The 24,275-nt window shown below is 31.6% G+C and overlaps 1 protein-coding gene across 1 annotated transcript in view; it reads left to right on the top strand.

Moving 5' to 3' along the window:
* Cht7 (chitinase 7) overlaps window positions 1–24,275 on the top strand; it is a 191,740-nt gene that overhangs the window by 163,250 nt on the left and 4,215 nt on the right. The window contains exons 7-17 of the mRNA XM_088229834.1: window positions 5,658–5,781; window positions 8,760–8,941; window positions 11,527–11,654; window positions 13,828–14,066; window positions 14,817–15,013; window positions 17,536–17,753; window positions 18,916–19,070; window positions 20,374–20,545; window positions 20,962–21,078; window positions 22,752–22,887; window positions 23,082–23,254. Of these exons, the coding sequence (XP_088085960.1) occupies window positions 5,658–5,781; window positions 8,760–8,941; window positions 11,527–11,654; window positions 13,828–14,066; window positions 14,817–15,013; window positions 17,536–17,753; window positions 18,916–19,070; window positions 20,374–20,545; window positions 20,962–21,078; window positions 22,752–22,887; window positions 23,082–23,254 (1,841 nt within the window). The remainder of the gene's footprint in view (window positions 1–5,657; window positions 5,782–8,759; window positions 8,942–11,526; window positions 11,655–13,827; window positions 14,067–14,816; window positions 15,014–17,535; window positions 17,754–18,915; window positions 19,071–20,373; window positions 20,546–20,961; window positions 21,079–22,751; window positions 22,888–23,081; window positions 23,255–24,275) is intronic.

The following is a 24,275-nucleotide window of genomic DNA, read 5'->3' as shown; positions in this document are numbered from 1 at the left end:
GTTTAGTCCTCTCCTGTCTAACTTCGAAAATATTGATATCAAATTACCACCCGTGTAAGGAAAAAACCACTTGATTTATTGGGTCCACGTGTAGTATTTAGTGAACATGATAAAAATAAAATAGGATTCAATTCATTAGTTACGTAAATCTTGACGAAGAAGCATGTTTACTTTAAAACCGGTAGGTGAAAAAAAAAATATAATAAAAAAATTAGTGGTTAAAAACAAAGTTGTTTTATTTATTTTATTTTATTAGGATTATATTCGTTTGTAAAATCTTTGATGGGCGGACTTAACAATATAACTTCAATTTATTTACAATTTATGTACTTATATAAGAAATTATTCCTAGTGTACGCCTGCATCCCAGGTATTGCCATAATACTTTTACGATTAATCAGAACACAAACATACAACTTTTTGCCTAGTATGCTTTGGTTTCAATAAAATAAATATGTGCAATTGTGTCAAATTTTCAGTGTCACAAATAATACAAGATAGTCTCAGTTATATAAGTAGACTCATTTCTATTATTCGTTAAGTGGTAGAAAAAATAAAAGTTAGTTCTTGTAGTTTAAGTAGACTTATATCTGTCCCATCTTTAATGGTTCCAGTAGTATATCAGAAAAATTGTGGTTACACTGATGAGATGATCTGTTAATAATAACCCATATAGCAACAAATGAATTCTGTAGCTAAATAATTGGGTCTATAAAAACGTTTTTTGGCCTCCAGAAAAGTCACACTTTTACGCCTGTTATGTCCGCTATCAAAGAAATTATACCTTTATAAACGAGGCAGTTGGTCCTTATTAAACTTTTTTTAACAACAAACACGGGTTTTTTCTTTTGATTTATTTATTTGAATAACCACTAAGTCAGTGCTTCAAATCTATATTTTATTTGATTTTTAATATATCGAATTTAAAGTTAAATTGCTTGACGGTAGTCAATAAAATAAGTATATAAGCATTGTTTTTCTATAAACTTAGATAACTCTCAAGAGAAATGTATATAAGAACATAATCCCTTGTGCAATACATCTATTTATTTGTAACTGAATCATTTTGATCAACCAACCATGTATCTCTTATATGTGGATTGCATCACAATCGGATCAATCCATTTAAGGTAAAAGCGTTGTTTCTCAAAATGCATTTCAATTTTGGTAGGTATCAGTGATTATTATTTATTTGATCACGTCAAGATACACAAATAATTGATTAAATATGTCAGGATACGACTCGTTGGACGATTGTCATCGTGACTATCAAATAATACGCGATGAGATTTATTTTTCACTGAATACATATCGCACCTTTAGGACGAAAACGACTTAACTCAAAATTAGCTTAAAATGAGTTGATCATAAAACGACTTCAATGAACACTATACATCTTTCTGCATTAAAAAAAACGCAACATTCGGGTGGGAATAGAACAAAACCGTTACATCTGTTTTCATTTCTGTTGCAATATGTTAATATTAACAGCCCTCCAAGGAGTTGAACCCAGTCCTTGTCTACAAAAATTAGGACAAACTCAAAATATTTTTACTTTTATTAATTCAAAAATGTGTTTTTCACAGTAATATATAATTTTTTTAAATAGTTTATATTATTAAGTCTTAAAAAAGTATAAACAAAATATTTGAATGTCCTACTATTATATTTTTCATGTTTGAAGCACTTTATTTGTGTAATATTTTTATTTGATATATTAATATAAAATCACTTTTTTTATTTACCACTTATATTTTTATAATTTCACCACCAACTAGTTTCGGCAATACTATGCCATCTTCAGGATTAACAACAAACTAACATTATTTACTAAACTTAAACTAACAATTTGCACAGTGAGGAACTAGTTGGTTGTCAAATTAAACAAATATAAGTGGTACATGAAAAAATAGGGGTCCTACTATTATATATCTAATAATGAATTAACTTTGTACTAATTATCACATTTTTAGACTTTATATGTACACGTATTTATTTATTAAGTAACTGATCTGATAATCTAACTTTCGTTAAAAAAATGTTCCGAGACATCGCCACCGAGAGATAGGCAGGCTATCTCTGCGGAACAATGTTACCCCGCCCCCCTACTGCGCGTATTATCCTCGTGTAAACATGCATGGACATGACCTTGTGACAATAGCGATTTAATCGACGCGAACGTGTCGCTCCCGCATATTTTTTTCGCCGAAAGGGGGGGAAAATTTTCTTTTTTTTATTATTCAATTCATTTATATACACACGTGTTGTGGTGCATAGAAATTATTTTAACTTATACTGAAACGAGATATAAAAATATATTTTTAATCATCAAACATTCCAATAAATGACAATGAATATTGTAAATTGTATGTGACTACTAAACGACGTTTTTATTGCTACCGGATTCAAGACGTACCCGTATCTTCATCAGGACACTAATTACACAAACATGCAAAAGTCACTCTCCATTCCACCAGAATACAAAATCAGCGTAATGATAGATATGATCCTTGTAATTAAAAGCCAACACCAACGTGCCCTGATTATATATTTTTAAAAATTGTTATTCTTGTTGAAGCAACATTTGAAAAAAAGGGAAATTGAAATAATCTCAAAAGTATGAATATTTTTTTTTCCATTTTTTAATTTCTATATCTAGAATTTGTAACAAATTTTATTAATTTTTTATATATTTTCAATTTCTTTCATTTATTTGTACATTATATTAATAGTATATTGGCGGCCTTATTGCCAAATGGAAATCAACCAACCAATAAAATAAACGTTTTTTAAAAATTTAAGTTACAAAACGAATTTTATACAAAATAAAATGAAAAGAAAAATTAAAATATAAATATATATTTCTATTATGTAGCTATTAAAATTATTGTATAGCTACGACACTCCAGTAGCGAGTTAAATTGAAATCAATATGTAACAATATTGTAATAGTAGCTAGTTAATAATGACAACTTGTAACAATTTAATCAGTTAAAGTTTGAGAAGCATGTGAAAGAGAATTGCATTTATCGGTAGCAAACTCGGTTTTGCAGTTTCAGTCTTAAAAAGTGCAGTTGCATAATACAAGATACTTGCAATAGATGTCGGTTAGAGTTCGTAACCGATTTTGCAACGCTCTCTGCCTTATAATAGAAGGTATTCATGAGTGAAATACCTTCATTGATTTAACTACACTGTATATAATTTTAAATCTTTATCCTGCACACAAGACACAATTAACTCTCCCTTTTCTGTGATGTATATCTGGTACACACTGCATCTAATAACTTTTATAAATCTCCGTAAATATAATAAATACTGGGATGAATTTTTCGGTATTCTGTTGGTATACATTAAGAAATGTATGTTATAATTTTATTTAAAAAAAAGAAATACTTAATATAAAATATTTTATCGGAAATTAAAGACCTATAAAATCAAAAGTTTACCGATGTGTCGCATTGTCACTGCGATGAAGTAAAAAATACGATAAAATGAAGTAAGATACGACTTTTTCAAACACTGTTTACGTCTCACTCTCGAAACTATAAATATACTCGCGCGTGAGAGAGACATATTCACGCGTGACGCAGACCAGCTTGTACCACTGTCACAACACCCTCAATTGCTATCGGAGCTCTGCTAAGGTTGGACGTTTTACTCGTGCTGTAAGAGCCTTAACAAATGTTTTTTTTTCATATTTTTCCCTCACTTCCTATTTAAATAAAACATTTTTTCAATGTAATTGAATTAAGAACATGTTTCTCCCTATCCTAACAATAAAGATAAATATATGTCTCAACGCTTGACGTCATAAAGAGTTGACCACTTGCACATAAACACTGTGTATAGAAACTTTACAACCGGTTCGTATGACCCAAACTTACCTATTATTGTTAAATATTTATTTACCCTAGAATAAAGGTCGCTTTATAGGAACCAATAATTTATTTAATTTATAAATGTATTTCATTAACAAGTAAAAATATTTAAAACAAGGGAATCTGTACAAAACTAGTGAAAATTAATACGGAGAGTCTTCTGGTTAGGATAGTCTCTATCTAACATGACTCATCCAGATCTAAGATGGAGATTATTCATGTTTTAAAGTCTAAGTTGTTCAATATTAATTAAATAAATATGTATTATTTTTACTCTGAAAATAGTGTGCCGTGTTCGATCAAATAAGTGTATGTGAATAGTAAAATTTATAACACGTCCAACTGCATACTATTTTTTATGTCAGATTCTGCGCGCGCATCTTCTTGCAAAGATATTTTTTTTGAATAAATTTTCGGCTGCGATATGTATTTTGGTAGATGTTTTCTTTTTTTAAATGTATACTTCTTTATTTTGCAAAAACTGCTTTCCTACATTTTGACTTATTACGGCCTGATTACTACTGATCATCTTACTTTCAAACTGCAATAAAAAATAGTCTGTGAAACATTTCGATTGGTGTACCAATGCGGTGCCCTGTGGATCATTAGGTTCGGAAAGGGAATAATGACGCTTTCCTTTACACATGTTCAAATTAATTTTCTTTTGTATTTCTCTGTAATGTGTTTGTTGAACGCTGTTTTAAAATTATTTTAGGGGGGTACTTTTTTATCTTTAGTTGATGTTTTATTGGTTATTAAAAGTTTTATCCGTTTTTTTTCAAATTTGAAAATGAGCATCAAAAGTAAAACGATAAAGGTGATACGTTATTTGAAAGAACATTTTTTGCTTTACAAGGTATTTAACTTGATTTTACGCTGCAAACATTATATAATTTTATTAAAAGTCCAAAAAGAATGTAAAAAGGACAAAAATGAGCATTTTTGACACCTCCTGTTCGCGTTCAATCTAGGAAATTGAGAAAAATAAGGAGAATACATTATTGACTTATTTGTTGTACATAAATGAATCGGCATTGAAAAACAACTTCTTTTTCAAAAATCACCATGAAAGTTACATTATAAAACTTTAACATTATAAAGAATGGGTATTAACATAAATTGTGTCCATTTTTTTTTCAAATGAAGAAAACAAAAGAAGAAATTACAAAAAATCAGGCAATATTGTATACACCTTTATTTTCTAATAAATAAATTCGTTGAAAATGACTTCCAAAGTTGAAATATTTATTATTCTAAAAGCGCTTTCTTGATTAATTTTCTGTTCCATGTGAAGAGGGCTTTAGAGGATGTCATCAAATCGTATTCAAACATGGTCCGTGTTGACTATGGACATGAATATATAGGTTCTGATACAGTTTGCATTTGCGTAATATGTCGTTAGGACTTATTACTCGTGAAATTTCACAATAGCCATATAATATTAAATTTGTTAGTAATATTTGCAAACACATAATTTTTAACATACTGGATGAACCCGGCCACGCTTCGCTGAGGCTTTGTCTGATATTAATTATTAGGGGAGTAAATATAAATAGTCTAACAACTATACATTTACCGAGAAAACGCATTGTTTAATTTAATATCTCAATTTGCTGTGACTATTCTGTAGAATATAAGGAAATGCAAGGTTTTGTTAAAACTTTGTGTCAATCCATCGATTAATTTCTAAGATTTTTACGTGTCTATACGTCATTGCCTACGATATGTTAAAGGCTCTATTAATGACTAAACTAATATTTTTACTTTTGTCCACAGAACTCAGGGAAGCGTTCGAAGCTGAATCTCAGGAAATACGAAGACCGCGTCTTCTCCTCACTGCTGCTGTACCAGTTGGTCCTGACAATGTCAAAAGTGGCTATGATGTACCAGCTGTATCCAGGTAAACCTTAACATAAACATCATCGTTAGAACTTGAATCGGGTTGTGGTCTCGTGACTAGTATTGCGGACTTTCGGATTAAAGGTCCGAGGCTCGAACCCCTCTCTACCCCAACTTCATATCCATTTTCTAATATTGAGTTATTTGCAACTCGTTAAAAATAGGCTCGAAATTGAAATATTTGGGCAAATCATACGAACACGAATATTCTATTTAAACAGTCAGCTGTGGACACCCACATTCATTCTAATTATTAGTTCTCCAATTTTTACCATCGGAAAGATGCAGATAATGCATTTGTAGGTTATTATTCTAAAGAAGACTGGAACGGTACGAACTCTTAATGAGACTCTAATACATAATCATCTGTGTGCCTTTTTCCCCACCCAGAAGTGTACAGGACACTGCATTGGTAAACCAAATGTACCTCGAGTATTTCGATAATCTGTGATATTAAAATAGGGTGATCAATCTTACGCTTTAAGTGCCAGTCCAGGAACAATGAAAAATTGGTGTGAAAACAACCCTTAAAATAAATTATTCACAGTCAGCAAATACACCAATCACTGCACTTCCAGGCGGACTTAATTTACGTATTCAGAATGTTCACCTTTAAGAGAAATACTCGTCTAGGGTGCTGGTTATTTTTTTACATACAAAACTGTATTTTTCATCCACCTGGACACAGATAAAAAGACTTTTAAGAGCCTAGAAACTTATTTGAAGTAATAACCTAAAAAAACGCAATCGAAAAATCGTTTTGGCTTTTACACTGTGTATCGTAATAAAAACTTTAGTTTTTTTACTTCATAAAAATACATAAATATCACCAATTGCTCTAAAAGTTAAAAAAAATTACTTGCAAATATTTCGTGCCCCAAATTTTCGAAAACTATGACGAACATCGGATAAAGTAATTTCAACAAACCAGCGAAGCAAAAGTCTAAAACCATGTAAGTGTCTAATGGTTAAGAAACAATATTATTGATCAACCGCATTACAACCCGTTAAAAAATATCCGAAAAGCTTTGGTTGGAACCAGTGAAATTTTATTTATTTCAACAGTACATATTATATCGAACTAAATAAGTACTGTACCGCAAACTCGAAGAAACCAAACGCCTTGTGTTAAGTTGGAATACAACATAGTAAAATGTGGAAACATGCATATCTAAAATACAACAATAAAATTATAACATAATCAAGTTGTGGTCCTGTGGCTAGTGTCTCGGACCCACGGACCAAAGGTCCGTGGATCGAAACTCACTCTACCCTAACTCGATTCCATTTTCTAATAGTGAGTTATTTACAACTCGTTGAATATGGCGCTAAAAATTGAATATTTGGGTTAATCATAGCAACGCAAATATTTTTTTTTCTTTAAAAAAACAAAAAAAAAATATTAACGACAATTCTAAATAAAATGAAGCAGTATGTGTTCAACACAATATGTTTAAAAATTAACACATTTATGTAATGTCTCGCAGCAGTCACCTGCAATAGACAGAATCTTATTGTATATATTCTTCCTAAAGGTGGCTTTATCACTACAGTATTTAAATTGAAGTTGTTTTTATAATACGAAGACCATATGAGAAAATTTTATTTAGGTGTGGTACTATGTAAATCAGTTTTATAATTTTAACGATATGATCAAGATAAAAACTAAGGATTAAATGAAAAAAATCTGAACTCACTTACTCCCACAAGGCTGGGTTAAGATTCGAATTAATAATGTTTCTACGTACATATATTTCGTGGGTGAAGGTAGTTTTTAATAACTAGTTAGATTACTTTACAAAATGGCTTTGATGTTCATTTATAGTATGATGTATTGAAACACAAAGTAAATTAATGATAAGTTGTTAGGCTAACCAATTAATTCATGTGTTTTATAATATGGTCTAATAAAAAAAAGTTTTTATAACAAAAGGTTCAAAATGATTTGAGTATTTGTCGATAATAAAAGTAATATATTTGGAGAATGTTATCATCAACAATTAACTTTGAAACTTAACACAACAGAAATATTTTTACAAAAACGTAGCCAATAAAAAATCATTAAGAAGAATAAGAATTAAATAATGTTTATGAATTAGTAAAAACACACGGATATACACAGAATAAATAAAGATATTTATTTTACTTTTTTAAACTGTAATTTTTTTTTTTAATGTGTTGTTTATGTACTATTTTTTTGTATTATTTATATGTAAAAAAAACCCTTATGGGCGTAAAAAAATAAAAAGATAAAATAGTTGTTTTGTCTCATTTTAAATATAAAAATCTTAACATATGTTACGGAGTTTTAGTCCCAACACTTATGTATGGAAGTGAAACATGGAACTGGCAGAGGAAGGATGAAAACCGAGTGAACACGGTTGAAATGCGATCTCTTAGACGAATGTGTGGGAAATCAATGTATGACAGAGTTACGAATGATGAAATCAGGCGAGAGTGTAAATCTGAGTCAATTATAATTGATAAGGTTAGGAAAGGGTCTCTGAGATGGTTTGGTCACGTAGAACGAATGGACGACGTAAGAATGGTAAAACAAGTATATATGGCGAAAATGAACGGCAACGTGATACGAGGACGACCAAGGAAGACGTGGCATGATCAGATAAACCAAAATCTTAAGTGTGGTCATGTCAAAAGCAGACAGAACCGAAGGGCATGTATGACAAGATGTATGAATGTGGAGGAAACTAGGAATGTATGCCAGGATTGACGTGAGTGGCGGTCCATTATTTCTGCCTACCCCTACGGGGAAATGGCGTGATGGTAGTAGTAGTAGTAGTAGTTAACATTTTTTCTAAGACGCATAATTTTTTTAAAAGGCGAGAACTTTAGAAACGTTTCTCATTTCTACATTGTTATCAAAAATGAATGTAATTCATTTTAAATGTCATGTAAATTAACTTATTTTTCTCTCGTTTAAGTCCGACTTGTAAGTGAAACGTATCCTTTTTTCAACAGTTATTTGGACTTCATCAACTTGATGGCCTACGATTTCCACGGCAAATGGGAACGCGAAACTGGTCACAATGCTCCCCTGTACTCCCCATCATCTGACTCCGAATGGAGGAAACAACTGTCCGTAGACCACGCCGCCAACCTGTGGGTCAAACTTGGCGCCCCCAAAGAAAAGCTGATTATTGGTAAAAAAAATATTTTATAATTAATTCATTTTTTATTTGATAATCGAATAGTTTTCAAAATTACAGCGTTTATCTCATTTATTAGACTTGGACCGGGGCCCGGACCAAAAAGTAATGTTTTAGACCATACCAGTAGCTCAATCACAAATAACTATCGACGTGCTTAAAAACATGCTAAGCATTTGAACGATCACAATGAACAATAATGAACATGCTTAAGTTATCGCAATTATAAGTCGACGCGTGTGTAATCTCTAAGTCAACGCTCGTGTCGGTTTGTTTTTGTTTTTTTTGTTTTCCTCGTAAAAAAATACGTTCACTGGCGAAATATCAGCGTATATATTGCATTTGCAAAATAGTAAGGAGTATCTAACACAAAAAAGTTAAATTTTATTACAATTACTATGGCGACTGCTTTTCTTGACATTTGGCTTGTTAACTGCCGGCTAAATGCAATAAATAGCATGATAAATAATGAATAAATAAATAAAAATAGCTGTTTTGGAATATTTTCCATATTTACACTGGTGAAATTCAAATATGTGACAGCGCAGCAGGATTATACACCGCGAAACGTAAATATTTTGACATTTAATATTAGATGTTCACGGATGTTGCATTGAATACGATAAACAATCATGGTGAGAAATTGCTGTCACGTCGCTTATTAGCACGTCGATAGTTATTTGTGATTCAGCTACAGGCCAGGTAGCCTAATTACATTGGATAATTACAGAACAGAACATTCAGATTTACGATTTGATACTACAATGTTAAATAACCAATATATTTCTGATTTTTTTAATGAAATTGGTTTTCAAATATTTTTGATATGATTTATCCGGTCTCTACCAGGTAAAAGTGGCCATGACAAACCAAAGCATTTCCTGGTTATAATAGAAGTCGATCAAAATCAGATCATTATTATTTATTTCTTATAAGAATGAAATATATCTAAGAAGTAAGATAAATTACTAACATTAAGCAGTTAATGTGGTTTATAAGACCGAATACCTGCGTATTAAGATATGTAAAAGCCATTTGGACTAATTTCCATTTATGGATCAATAAAATCCGAGTTTTATTTGAATCACAATTTGTTATTAACAATTTCATAGCATTAGTAATTTTAATACAATCAGTCAATCGTTAGTGAATTTTGCTTAGAGGATCATTTGAGTTAGTAGAAGCTTCGTACTGTAGGCACCTTTAAGTAAGTTAATAGTGAATAAAACTTATTTTTTGGCAAATATTTCAATTGTTGGATAAAAAAAAAAGATTAATATTTATAACGAACAAGTTTTTCAGATGAAATTGAGTTTATTCTTCACAATAGTAAGTTTATTTCAGGCGCTTTGGCGCAGACGGTTAGAAGATTAACTCTGAGACTGGTGTAGCGGGTTTGATTCCCACCAGCTGCAAAAAAATATTCAAGAATGTTTTTTTCTCGATTGGTCTGGGTATTGTGGTGTATTACTCAAAATTTTAAACCGTATCCTCACTTTTCCAGATGCTAACAAGCCTCTAAAATGGAGGCTTGGCGCGTTATTATTTTGAAACAGAAGTGACGTTTCAGGACCCGTATTTTAATAGAAAGGGAACAGAAATAAAAAATTTCTTTATAGACAACTAAAAAAAACTCTTTTGACTTAGTAGGAATATATTCTTTACAAAGGATTGATTGGATCTCTTAAAAAAGGCAATAAAGTTATATTAAAATTATACTTCTTATTGTAATCGGGGCCCAGGTTGTTGTTTCAATATTCAGTTGGTCAATTTTCTTTCAATTTATTTCGCAATTTTAAATAAATAAATGCTCTCATATTTATCATGTTACGAAAGCTATTTTTTTTTTTTGAAAACCAAAGTCATATACAATAAAAGGTTATAATATAAAAGGTACATAAAACAATACTAAAAATGATCTCAAACTTATAATTATTAATATACGTAATGTGACAAAAATAATTTTATATTACGCAAGAATAGAATAAGGAAAACCATAAATAAAATGTAAGTACATATTTACCATCGTTAATTTAAAATAAAATGAAAAAATAATATTTTATTTACTCATCACTACTCACCCACTGTGACAATGCCTGCATGCTGTCAATGATTTAATTTTTGAATTTATTATTATTCAAGTTGAAGATATTACTCGCATTTGCTCCAATAATATTATTTTAAAAGTTGCATATTCTATAAATGCACAATTTGTTCATGCATTAGTGTTTACACCGGTGCAGTAAAATAATTGAATCTCAATTAAATTTTAAAAAAAAATAAGAGTGGAAACCAAGCTGAGCTTATAAGCGTCCATTATGAACAATTAACGATCAAAAGAATTTAAGTCTTAGGTGGAACCAAAATTAATAACCTGATATTATGAGCAAAAAACACATTCAAATCATAAAAATAACAATCATAACATATTGTGTGATTTTCAGTGCTCATTTAAAAATGTTGATATCAAATAACTATATTATTTGTTACTTCGATAATTTGTTATCATATGTTACAGTTTAATGCCGATGTTTGCATGTTGTTCTAGTAGCTAAACAAAATTATTGATTTGTCTGTAGGAATGCCGACATACGGAAGGACTTTCACATTGTCTAACCCAAGCAACTTCAAGGTAAACTCCCCTGCAAGTGGCGGAGGTAAGGCGGGCGAGTTTACCAAGGAGGCTGGATTCCTCGCCTATTACGAGGTGACTATTTAACCAATTATACACAGTAATTAAATATTAAAATGAGTAATCTAACTTATTTTAAACTTGATTGCAAAGGACCAAATTAAACTTCTGAGATAATGTATTTGTTTTGTTTTTATTTATTTTACAGAAACAAACGGTCGACAATGATATAACAACATACAAAAGATACGGTTTAAAGACAGACCAGCGAAGTTTCTAAATAAAAAGTAAACATATTAAATTGTGGTACAAGTGTTTATGTGTATTTGTATGTTTATAAGTGTAGAGGGTGTTTGTGTGTATTTGTGTGTAAAAATGAGTATGCAAAAACGTATAAAATACAAAATACAAAAATGTGAAATAATTGTACAATAAAAGACAATAGAAATAAGAGTACAGAGAGAGAACTTTGACATATAGTCACTTCTGCTTTTATTAGAATAGGCGGGAATGCATCATTTTTTCGTACATAAATACGGCAATCTTTGATCCATACGTATTTATGATCTTTCACTTTAGCAAGTTCCCTTGTTTTTTTTTATGGAGATCTTTATTTCGTTTAGTTAAATGATGGTTAAGATAAACGTTTCCATCACCTCTTGTATTGTCCAATTTTTTTGTTTTAATTTGTATTGTATTCAGTAATTAATATTTTCTCAAAGTTTCTCTAACCTCGCTTAGAAAATGTCGGTATAACGACGAAACGGTGGAGTACAGTTTACTAGTAAACCTATCTTAAACACAAATTACGTTCACAGGTAGTCAAAGGTTGCTCAGTAAGTTAGACGTATCTTCTCTTAATATCAATGGTACTAGTGTATCCATTAAAGAAAATCTGTGAAAAAATTTAGAAGTACTGATGGATAAACATCTACGTTGGCCAACTTTTACTTATGATTTGGTCGTAAAATATTTTTTAGTATACTCTGTTAGAAGACCACAAAAAACTCACTTTTTATTACCAAATGCTCACTCGTACAAGCATTATTACGCATTCTAAATTACGGTGATGTTTCCATGAATTGATTATTGTTGGTAACTGAAAAAGTTCAAAATTGACCTGCGGGCTATCAAACCGTCTCACCTCTGTTGACCGTACTTTACTAACGCGAAAAATTTCCGTTCTTAACAGTTTGTATTTTATCCTTTCATTATTATTCCCAAAGAACTTCTTAACTCCCATCTACAATTCCTCATTTTTCTTTAGCTCATATAGTGTACATGTGGTTTGCCTGCGAAATTATCCCCTATCCACGATAAAATACGTATGTTTCTACAGTAGCTCTGTTTAAATAACGCCTGAAAAATCATCTGTTTCCCCTCATTCTCTCCTCTTTTTATTCTTCTTTAATATTTTTACATTAAATACTCGTATGGATATAATATATTTTTTCAAACCATATTAGTAGTTCTATTTTTTCATTTTTTTTTCTATGCGTGCGTTTGAAAACTAAAATTATACAAATAATTTTAGTTAAATGAGTTACGTAACTTTAATGATGCAAAAACTACCACAAAGTCAATGTCGAAATAATGAATAAAATTGAGCATCTGATTACATGTTCAGTGAACTGCTTATGTTACATTTCTGCTCAAATGAATTTGATAATTAAATTAATGTCATATTTACGTAACATACACCTTTTTGCTATTTTCGTATTATATTGCACAACTTAAGGAATAATTGGTATCAACCTTTAGTTAATTATGGTGTAATCTTGATTAAGTTATTTTTCTTTGAGATTAAACTGATCATAGTGGTATGCTCAATTTGGTCAAATTAGTGAAAAATAAATTGAATAACTAAAGTTCGTACTTATGTTATAATTGAAGTTGAATACGCAATGATCGGAGAGACAAAAATGGTTTCAAAGTAACGTTTTTATAATAACGATGTAGAATAATTTAGAAAAATTTAAAATAAAAAAAATAATAGAAAAGCTATGACCATTTCTATTCTGGAAGATGGGGTCAATGCTTTATAAGCTTCTGACGTTACTGCAACCTATGTTTGTAGGTCTTCAGTCATAAGTCCCTGCAAATAAGTTTACTCCGTATTTTAACGTTGTAAATCTGAATTTGTTTGTAGTTTTTTTTATGTTTTGAAATATTTTTCTGCTGTATAAATCTTATACAAAAATGAAACACTTGACATTTCAAATAAAGACTATTAATTTCTTTACGCTAGATTTGCGAGATGCTGCAAAATGGGGCTGCCTACGTCTGGGATGAAGAGATGAAGGTTCCTTACGCCGTCTATGGAGACCAATGGGTCGGTTTTGACGATGAGAGGTCCATCAGGAACAAGATGCGGTGGATCAAGGACACCGGCTTCGGAGGGGCCATGGTGTGGACAGTGGATATGGATGACTTCAAGGGAGATGTATGCGGAGGAGGAGTCAAGTACCCACTAATTGCAGCCATGAGGTAAACACAAATCTTTACCCAAAATGTGTGTTCTAAATCTTTATTTTTATGCAAATCTGATGGCTTTTAAAGACAATTTTAAGACTTTTACAATGCTTTATACCATCAAAGAGAATTGATTATGTCAAATCAATTTATTCCCAGTCAGTAAAAATGTCTCATTCCGCATTTCTTCATTTCGATGAAGCACATATTATAAACTTGTGGATTATCTTTATAATTAACGTAGTCAATTGGAATACAACTCACCGGTTTGGTCACCGAACTACTAGATCCAAAATAACTTTTTAAAGTGTGTTAAATTCAAGTATATTTGTCGAGAAATCATTTGCAATTAAATAAATTGCTTTGTTTACTAAATTTTAAGCTGTGTGATAGGAGAAAACTGTTTGATCTAATTTATTTATGAAAAATCTTATATAATATTTTAGACTATTCCTTGATGTTGGAAATGATTAATCTTTACGCTCCAACCAGAAACCCGAGAAACCATAAACTACTTTATTATTAAAACAGTTGGACAGTGTCTGGATTCAACACACCCAACCATCGAATGCAAAACCATTTGCAATCAATTTGCAGACCATATCGTTATCTGGAATTTGTCACTTCTTAAGTAAAAGTGTGATGCTTATAGCATTCACGAAACTCATATCATTGGCTGAGCTGTGAAACCGATACGTTTTATTGTCTATGCTATTGTATGTTTTTACAACATTTTTCATTTTTCATTGTTGTATTGTTTTTCAGAGAGGAATTGCGTGGAATTTCAAGAGGAAAGGACGCTAAAGATGTGGACTGGGAGAAGGTAGCTCAGACCCTCGTTGTAGAAGTCACGGAGAAGCCTCTTCCGATCAAGATAAGTGTTGCTGAGGTCCTGAACAAGGTGCGAAAACCAACAAAGAGGGTTAACATCAAGGCGGGAACTGCACTCGAAGACAAAAACAGTAAGTCTTTAACCATACCTTGACCACATGTCATCATTGTCGTTTTCTTGATTTTATTTTACCGAAATAAATAAATTGACTACTTATGTAAAATCAGATATCCACGTTACAAGCGTGAAATGGCATTGCAATTTGAGCGTAATTCCTTACCGTACTTTCATTCTTTAACGGAAGACAGACCTCCCTAGGGAGGGGTTTGAGGTTTCAGCTCTTTTTCTTCACAAAATTTAACAACTGGAAGACTTGAGTAAATGTAGATGTTTAACATACGCATAATGTTACCCAGTGCGTAAAGTGGCTACTTAAACCAGCCAATGACAGGTCATAAGCCTAGACTTACATATTCTATTCTCCAAAACGTTTTTCTTCTCTATGGCAACCAATTTATATCAATGTTTCCTGGTTTAACGGTATAAATTTCCTAGGAAGGAAAGCTAGCCAGTCTGCAAACATTTGGACATACACAAAACATTGTTTAATTAACGAACTGGTAAAAGTTGAAGTATAAAAATAAGAATATTGTTTTCAGAAGTTACCTAGTAGGTGAATTGGTTCAGCCGGATGAATCTCAACCGCATGATAAAGGTTTCAGCTCTTTTCCTTCACAAAATTCAACAACTGGAAGAGTTGAGGAAATGTGGATGTTTAACATACGCATAATAAATAATGTTACCCTGTGCGTAAAGTGGCTACTTAAACCAGCCAATGACAGGTCATAAGCCTAGACTTACATATTCCATTCTCCAAAACGTTTTTCTTCTCTATTGCAACCAATTTATATCAATGGTTCCTGGTTTAACGGTATAAATTTCGTTAGTAAATGTTATTCAGAGTCTTCACAGCAAGAAAAACACTTTTTTATAAATCAAGCGCATTAGCAAGGACTTTAATTTTAATGTCATCGTGGTAATAAACATGATTTATCCGATGCATCTACCATATTGTTTAATGTCACTTAGTGACCTTTTTTTTAAAGGTTAAATATATTTATCAAACTCAATCGCCAACAATTAAACCAGTTTGCGCATCTAACTGTAAACATATTGTAGGTTTTATTTTATATTTCACAGAAATTTATTTCTAAAGCGCATTTAATATTAAGGCTTAACTAAAAGGGTATTTTCACAAATTCAAAATAACGTTGAAAACATAGTGAATGTTTTAAGCGGATTTTTACGATTCTAATGATGAAATTATTAATGTAAAAAAAAAATACAAAACGATTCATAATTGTCGGGTTTAGAAACGAGTACATACAAAACAGCTCTCAGTTGGCGTTACGTTACTTTATGTCACACATCATGCCCGCCGAGTGCGCTTCTAACAAACATTGCATATAAGTATGATGCGGGAAAGCTACACGTGCCGTTTGTCCCATAGAGCGCGCATCTTGTTTTTAGGTAATTCAATATATGCGTATTCTAAATCATTATAGCAAATTCATTCGACGGCAACAAATACTCGACACTGGCCAGAACACCCGAATTGAGAAGTGAAAAGGCCAGGAAAAAAACGAAGAAGAATTCGACGGCAACGTCGCACGAAAAAATAATAATACTGTTATCATGGTATTTTTTGCTTATTAACACAATAATATTAATAATTATAATGTGTAAAAGCATTAAACTGTAAACTCAATCCGCACAAATGACACCAATTTTAAATATAAAATTATCCCAGTTTTCTGCCCGATTTCTAAACTTCGTTAAACGAACTTTGTATAAAACGATACGGATATCACAACAGAGATAAAGGACTTATTGAAGAATGTGATAATCTAGGCATTTATAAGGCTTTGGTAGAAGTGATTTTTCGTAAAAAACTGATTTAACTTATAGATTTTCACATATTTCAGATTTGCAAGTGTTTTTTTTAAACTTATGGTTCTATTATGCATAGAACATTCATTTTTGGTCAAAAATCAGTGATTTTACATTGTACATACATGTGAAACCTTTAAATTTTTTTTTGCAGTTTATTGTTGTACAATACAATTGTAATTTATAATAATTAAAAATAAATAAGAGTCGAGTGATCTTTTTTGTAATAATAAATATTTTCGCGTATACATAAATACATAACTTTTTTTTGTTGTTGTTTGAAATAAATATTTGTTTTCTTATGATTTACCAAAACATTTCAATTTTAAGGGCCATTTTCAATGAGTTGTAAATAACTCACTATTAGGGAATGGGAATCAAGTTGTGGTAGAGTAGGATTAAAGCTCAGACCTATGATCCGTGAGTCAACGGGATGACAACCCGGTTCGTAAATACCCTGTTGATTTATGATTAATAAACTTAGAAAAAAAGTGTTTGTACAATACAAATATTACGAATATTAATTTTGAAATTCTTCATGTTACTAAACAAGCCTAGGTATATGAAAACTAAAAATCGGTTTTCTGAAAAAAAACTAAAGCTGCTGACGTTTCGATCATTATTACAGCGTCCATAATTTATGTTAATGTGGTGTGTAATGAGAGAAGGACTATACTTAACATAACCTGCAATTTTTTTTAGAACGTGAGCCCCAGGTATTCTGTTACATGACATCTTGGTCCCAGAAGAGGCCTGGTTCCGGGAAATTCCAGCCGGAGAACATAGACCCTTTCCTCTGTACTCACGTAATCTACGCGTTTGCCACTCTCAAGGACAACAAGTTGGCGGAAGGGGATCCCAAAGACGCGGACATGTATGATAAGATCATCGCACTCAGAGAAAAGAACCCCAAACTCAAGGTAAATCTACTCAAAATGATATCTTCTTCTCAATTATTTTTTCACATCCGCTCAGTGTAGATGTGGACATTAGCAGACGCCTCGACAAGACCTAATCGCAAGCCAGCACACTTGCCTTCTCTTACATCAATTCCGTGTCCTTATTTCCTCCAAATAAATCCATAAGATCGTCATCGACTGAATACCTTGACGGCGGGAGTAAAGAAGAGGCATCCGCAGCATGTGTTCAAGCCAGAGCTAACGCCACACCCTCAAACTGCTCGTTAAAGAAGGCTGCTGCGCTTGTTCTCAAACTTCCTGGCACCATACCAAAACAAAAAAACCAAACTTCCAAGTTTTGAGAGTGCTTGAGGGGATATCAGATATAAAAAGGTTCGGTTTGACTACTAACGTGATATAATCAGGATACAATTTTAAGATTTTTATGGCGCTCAGATGCATTATTTATTTTTTTTAAAGAAAAAAGAAGACGTTTGCGTTTTTATTATTTACCCAAACATTTCTGTTTTTTGGGGCCATTTTAAACGAGTTATTAATAACTCACTATTAGAAAATGGGAATCAAATTGGGATAGAGTGGGGTTCGAACCTTGGACCTCTGATCCGTGAGTCCGCAACTCTAGCCATGAAACCACAACACGATTAAACATAGTAAATTGTTGTGTCGTGTGACGTTCACATTTTTTTCTAACGCTTCCGATTGCATTGCATCCTCCATCATCAGAGTTGATGACATAACAACTCAGATAATTTGAATTTGCACTGACATTTTAAGTATTAAAAATTATTTTTTATTTTGTTAAGCCCGAGTATTGCGTAATGTAATTCACTAATATAAATTATCCCCCTGGAGAACAAGAACTCTAAACGAGTGTTTTCCAATGTCGTTACTCTCAGGAAAAAATCCGTTTAAAAAATCGAGTTAAGATAATACTGTTTTATAGTTCAGTAGTTGGTGCGTTTGTCTATCATGCTTGAAATCCCGGCACGATTCCTAGCAGGGTGAAAACGAAATATTTCAGAGTTTGTTTTAGACCGCAATATTTCATTGCCCTTTGAAAGACGTATCGGGATAGTTATCAGCGTTGCTCACTTTTACGTATTCACTGTCAATGCATCAAAGCAATTTAGTATTATAGAAAATAACTTTAATTAATTTTCAGATTCTTTTGGCTATCGGCGGCTGGGCTTTCGGATCCACTCCATTCAAAGAATTAACTTCCAATGTCTTCCGAATGAATCAGTTTGTCTACGAAGCCATAGATTTCCTTAGGGACTACCAATTCAATGGATTAGATGTTGACTGGGAATATCCAAGGTAAGCAAATAATATTTTATTTCCGAAAAAGTTAAAATGCCCGCTGTTTTAATTGTTTAGCATAAGAAACATAAAGCCCAGAGATATAATGACAAAAAGTCATCAGTTAGGTTAGGTTGGAACATAGATCTATCTTTATTGTATGACAGACGAGAATTGTTCAGTTTTATGTAACTGTATAAAATAGTCAACTGTCTGTATTTGATTGCCCAGAAATCGTACAATTAATAAGGTTTCATATTTCACAAAGACATTCAAAATAAATGTTATTTCTAAAAGAAAACTACCGAACCAACGTCAATTACAATAACGTTACTAATACGTTTTCTGGGTTTCCCTCTATGTTGCAACAAATTTAGATCTAGATAACTCCCTAGGGAATCCAGCCTATCTGCAATCGTTTGGACAAACTCAAAACACGTTATTAATAGGTTGGCAATTCATTTGAGATTTATTTTGATATTCTTAACACGAGTGATTCACTAATCAAAAGATATCTAGAATCTCACTTTTTACCTTAAATTTATGTTAATTATGTTCAATTTTCTCCTTATATGTAAGTGTGTATTGAATCTTAACTTTACTGTCCATTTTAATTTCGATATTTCTAATTGTATTTGGTTTATTAAATGTATAATATTTCATGTAATTTGTTTGTTTTACATCACGTGTACCAAGTACCAATGAGGTAGGTTTATTTAATTTTGTATAAAAGGCGATACGCCGTGAACAACAGTTATAAATTTAAAAAAGGCTACATTTTCCTGATAAAACCACAATAAATACTTATTTATTTATTTGAATTTTCATATGCTATGCTCTACCATGCAAGATGCATCGGGTTTGATTACCAACAAGGTTGACAAACATTTATTTCAAGTTGTTTTTACATTGGAATATTTCATTGTCCCTGAACGTGAAGCGCGAGACTGATCATTTTGCCTTCGAGTATCTAATAAATGAACAAAATGGGCTGCAATTGGTGTGCAAATGTGCCATTAGGTAGGGAAAAGGAATGATTGTGATGATAATTTTATCGGCACATTGTTTAAGGGCTTATTTTTAAATGGCGATTTGTTTTATCCAACCGGTAAAACAAAAGGTGTTATTTATTTTGTAGTTTCAATAAGTATGCAAAAAAAAAAAAAGTAAAATAAAACTTGCAATATGTGTATGTTAAAAAAATTATATCGATGCTAATCTTCAATTGGACAAGTGCAGTAAGAGGAGACGAACATAGGGAAATTTAAAGATGAGGTGATAAAAGATATGTTGCGGATATTTTAAATCTTATATTTTGCAGAGGAGCTGATGACCGAGCCGCTTTTGTCTCACTCCTTAAAGAGCTCCGTCTTGCATTCGAGGGAGAAGCTAAATCATCAGGTCAGCCCCGTCTCATGCTGACAGCCGCTGTACCTGCATCATTTGAAGCTATTGCCGCCGGATACGACGTACCAGAAATTTCTAAATACCTGGTAATTAATTTGCTTTATTATATTATGATGGCCTGGATTTTTTTGGGGTTTGGTTAAATAGAACCTTAAGCAAGATGGAGAAATGAACGGATGTGTTTAATGAGGAAGTTCAGTTGTTTAAAATTTATCATACAATATACAATTTTTAAATATCGTATTATCAGCGCTACGATTTTTTTATGTTTCGTATTTTCGATTTCGTAGACCGCTATTGAAACTCTGAGTCTCATAATGATGAGAATTTGATGGGCGTGAGTCTGATAAAAAGTTATCGGTGTTTGTTAAAATAACTCTCAATCATGATATTTTAAGGTCTAAACCTGATATTAAAACTATTTTAATTTTATGAATTTACAAATTTCATAAAGTGTACAAGCCCGAGGGTGAATATTCAATGCTGAGTTACTGTTCTTTAGGACTTCATCAACGTGATGACATATGACTTCCACGGGCAGTGGGAAAGACAAGTGGGACACAACAGCCCCCTGTTCCCCTTGGAAAGTGCTACAAGTTACCAGAAGAAACTCACTGTTGTAAGTTATTCTCTTTTGTGACCCATAAAAAAAACCACCATGTGAAGTAAACCAGCAATACGCAAACTGAATATTAAAAGGTTGTCATATATATTATACAAACTTTACACATTCTACCCAGCATCATTTATTATTTTTTTTATTATTGTTTTTAGTCATCGGTATACTTATAAAAATGTAATCATTGTCATAGTAAAAAGTCAAAAACACTTCAGAACACTATGTTTACCAGCTTCTGGCCACCAATATTGTTTCTTTTACTTTATTTGTATTAACATGAGATATTATAACTTTATATTTTATGTTATTACAATAAAAGCGCCCATCCCTTTCCTGAAACTGTTGGTTCAAACTACCTTCTTATTTCAGATTTGTATTTTCTCTATTGTTTTTAACTTTTTATCTTTAACTAAGAGAAAATTTAATATTTATTAACAATCGAACTGCAAAAATAACCAAACATAGACATTTTAAAGCCTTTCATTGTACCTCTCACAGCAGAGTCGTCAATTTTTGATCAAATACACATGGTTAGTTTATTCGCCTTATTCCCGTTTTCCTGTATGCCAGTGAAGAAATGCAATGTTAGTTCATTTTATTAACAATAATCAATGTTTGCATTTTTACAAACTGTTTCTTTCAATAAATTATTCTAAAACAAAAAATAATATTCCGTGAATTCGATGCAAATTTTACAACAATCAGAGTTAAATTTGATGAATCTATCTGGTTTTTCCTTTTTTTTTTCTTAAATATTAAAAAAAATTGTATTAAGCATTTTAAAAGCCTTTGAGGTGGTACGCAAGTGTGTGATAAACTTTTTTCATAATGAGATTTTGGACTCAAGTATTACCAAAATAATGGTATGTGATTAATAATAAAAAGCTCAATTTTCTAAATGAGCCGCTTGGCCATTTGTGATGTTAAAAACAAATGGCAATTAAATAAACTCCCAAATAATAACTCTTAATTTCAAACGTCTCCAGCAAACGGATATTAATATTCCGACTTCATTAAAGATGTTGCAACGTCATTTTCTTACGTTTCATAAAACACGTTGCTTAACAGTGGTAAATCGTCCATTCAAATCAACAATCATTGTCAACAGTGTTGAAATTTTTACATCTGATTTGAATTCAAAATGTGCAATTAATATTAACTACCATTGGTCATTGTTATAATATTCCAAAAATGTCAAGACTTGAGAAAGTTTTTATCCACAGGTCTTTAATCGCATCAAACTTTCACTCAATTGTATTCAAATAATTATCATCGCAGTTGCATTGTTCTTCGTTTACATAAGTTCATATTTGATAATAATACAACATTGTTTATAGGAACGAGACATCCAATGCATATAGAAATTAATATTCACGTGTTGCGTATCGATTTCAAAGTGAAATTTAATAATCTTGATTGTTATCGCATTGATATTTAACATATTTAATAAATAATAAATATATTTAACATTCAAAACGGATAAGGATAAAATTTATTCAAGTGAAAACTAAATACACAAATTTGGATCAACCAGAGTTCAGTTTAATTAATTTCGCTAGATCTTCGAGACTTCTCTAGTCTCTCAATTCTAATTCTTACTTGTATTATTTTTTTGTTTAATAAATCCATTATATATTCTAAATCATAAGGATATTTTATTTAACTTTTTTAAGGACTATTCAGCCCGCGAATGGGTTAAACAAGGAGCGCCTAAGGAGAAGTTAATGATTGGAATGCCAACCTACGGACGTTCCTTTAACCTTGTTAACACAACTCAATTCGATATTGGAGCTGCTGCTTCTGGAGGAGGTAAGAAAAATTAGGTTTTTTAGAAATATCATCTACCTCATGATCTCATGGTAAGCGCGTGCGCCTATCATGCAATAGGTCTCAGTCTGATTCGCGACATCGTTAACATGAAACCCTCATGCAAAAATGCCGTTTTAAATTTACGTATTGGTGTAAAAGCAGTACCTTTAATATTAAAATATTATTTTTTAAAGGAACCCCTGGAAAATACACAAACGAAGCTGGATTCATGTCGTACTATGAAGTATGTGATTTCCTTCACGGGGACAACACAACTCTGGTTTGGGATAATGAGCAACAGGTGCCGTTTGCCTACCGAGATGACCAGTGGGTTGGCTTCGATGACGAAAGGAGTCTTAAGACAAAGGTAAGATGATAGAAAATATGTAGTTTCCAAAATCCTTAATATATTGATGCTATATTACCTGCTATAGCAGCTGTCAATGTCTCTCACCTGTATTTTGGAATAAATCAATTTTATGTCTCCCTTGATAAATAATCATTCAGTTCAGTATTCGGAACAAGATTCGATTGAAATCTTTTTGGGAATTGGTATTTATTTTTTTATTTTTGATTTATTTACACTTTTTATCAAAAATACAATTTTACTTTCACTTTGCCTAGCTAACAAGGGTACAACTCCAAGCAAGGCAATTACATTCTAAAATATGATAATCGTTAACAAATTTATAGAGAGCACAGACTAATAAAATATAAACTTACTCGGATACCCATTTTGATACATATATTTACATACAATTGAGTACAAATATTTCGTGAGCATACAACGAATACTGCCCAAGTCAGAATAATTCTACTTTGTTGGCAAATCAAGATTGAAGTTTTTGCATAGACAGATACTCATGGTTTTGCTATTTAGTGTACAAAGTATTGTGTGAGTATGGAAGAGTTTTGATTTTGTCGATATTTAATGTAGAAAATGTTTAGAAACGCCTTGACCAATATATAATTTTTAACTTTGACACATAAGTGGACTTAGTTTTTTGCAGTGGTAGATATTATTTTCTGGTTCGGTTTTTCCTTTCCTTAAAATTGTAGAACACTTCGTTGATACTATTTTATTAAATAATAAATGCATATAAATAAAATGTTATTAGTTTTCTGCTCCAGGTGCTAATCCAAAATCCAAAATATTGGAGAATAATATTTATTAAATGATTGGAGTCCAATGGAATTTTTAATAATCCTTTTTTGATCGAGTATACGTGTAAACTTTTTGTGAGTAACCAAACTAAATATTTTATAACGTATGTATTTGTAAATTATAAAATGAAACTTTTGTTGTGAAATTGTGATTAGCGCCATCTGTTTGCTTTACTAGTAACGAGGTAATATTGCATGGCTGTTAACGTTAACTTGCGAGCAAG

The sequence above is a fragment of the Micrasema longulum genome, unplaced genomic scaffold (assembly GCF_059751315.1).
Source record: "Micrasema longulum isolate JH-2025_06_02 unplaced genomic scaffold, ASM5975131v1 h1tg000715l, whole genome shotgun sequence".
NCBI classification, from domain to species: Eukaryota; Metazoa; Arthropoda; class Insecta; order Trichoptera; family Brachycentridae; genus Micrasema; species Micrasema longulum.
The sequence above is the reverse complement of the archived record's forward strand: the minus strand, read 5'-3'. Positions and strand labels throughout refer to the sequence as shown.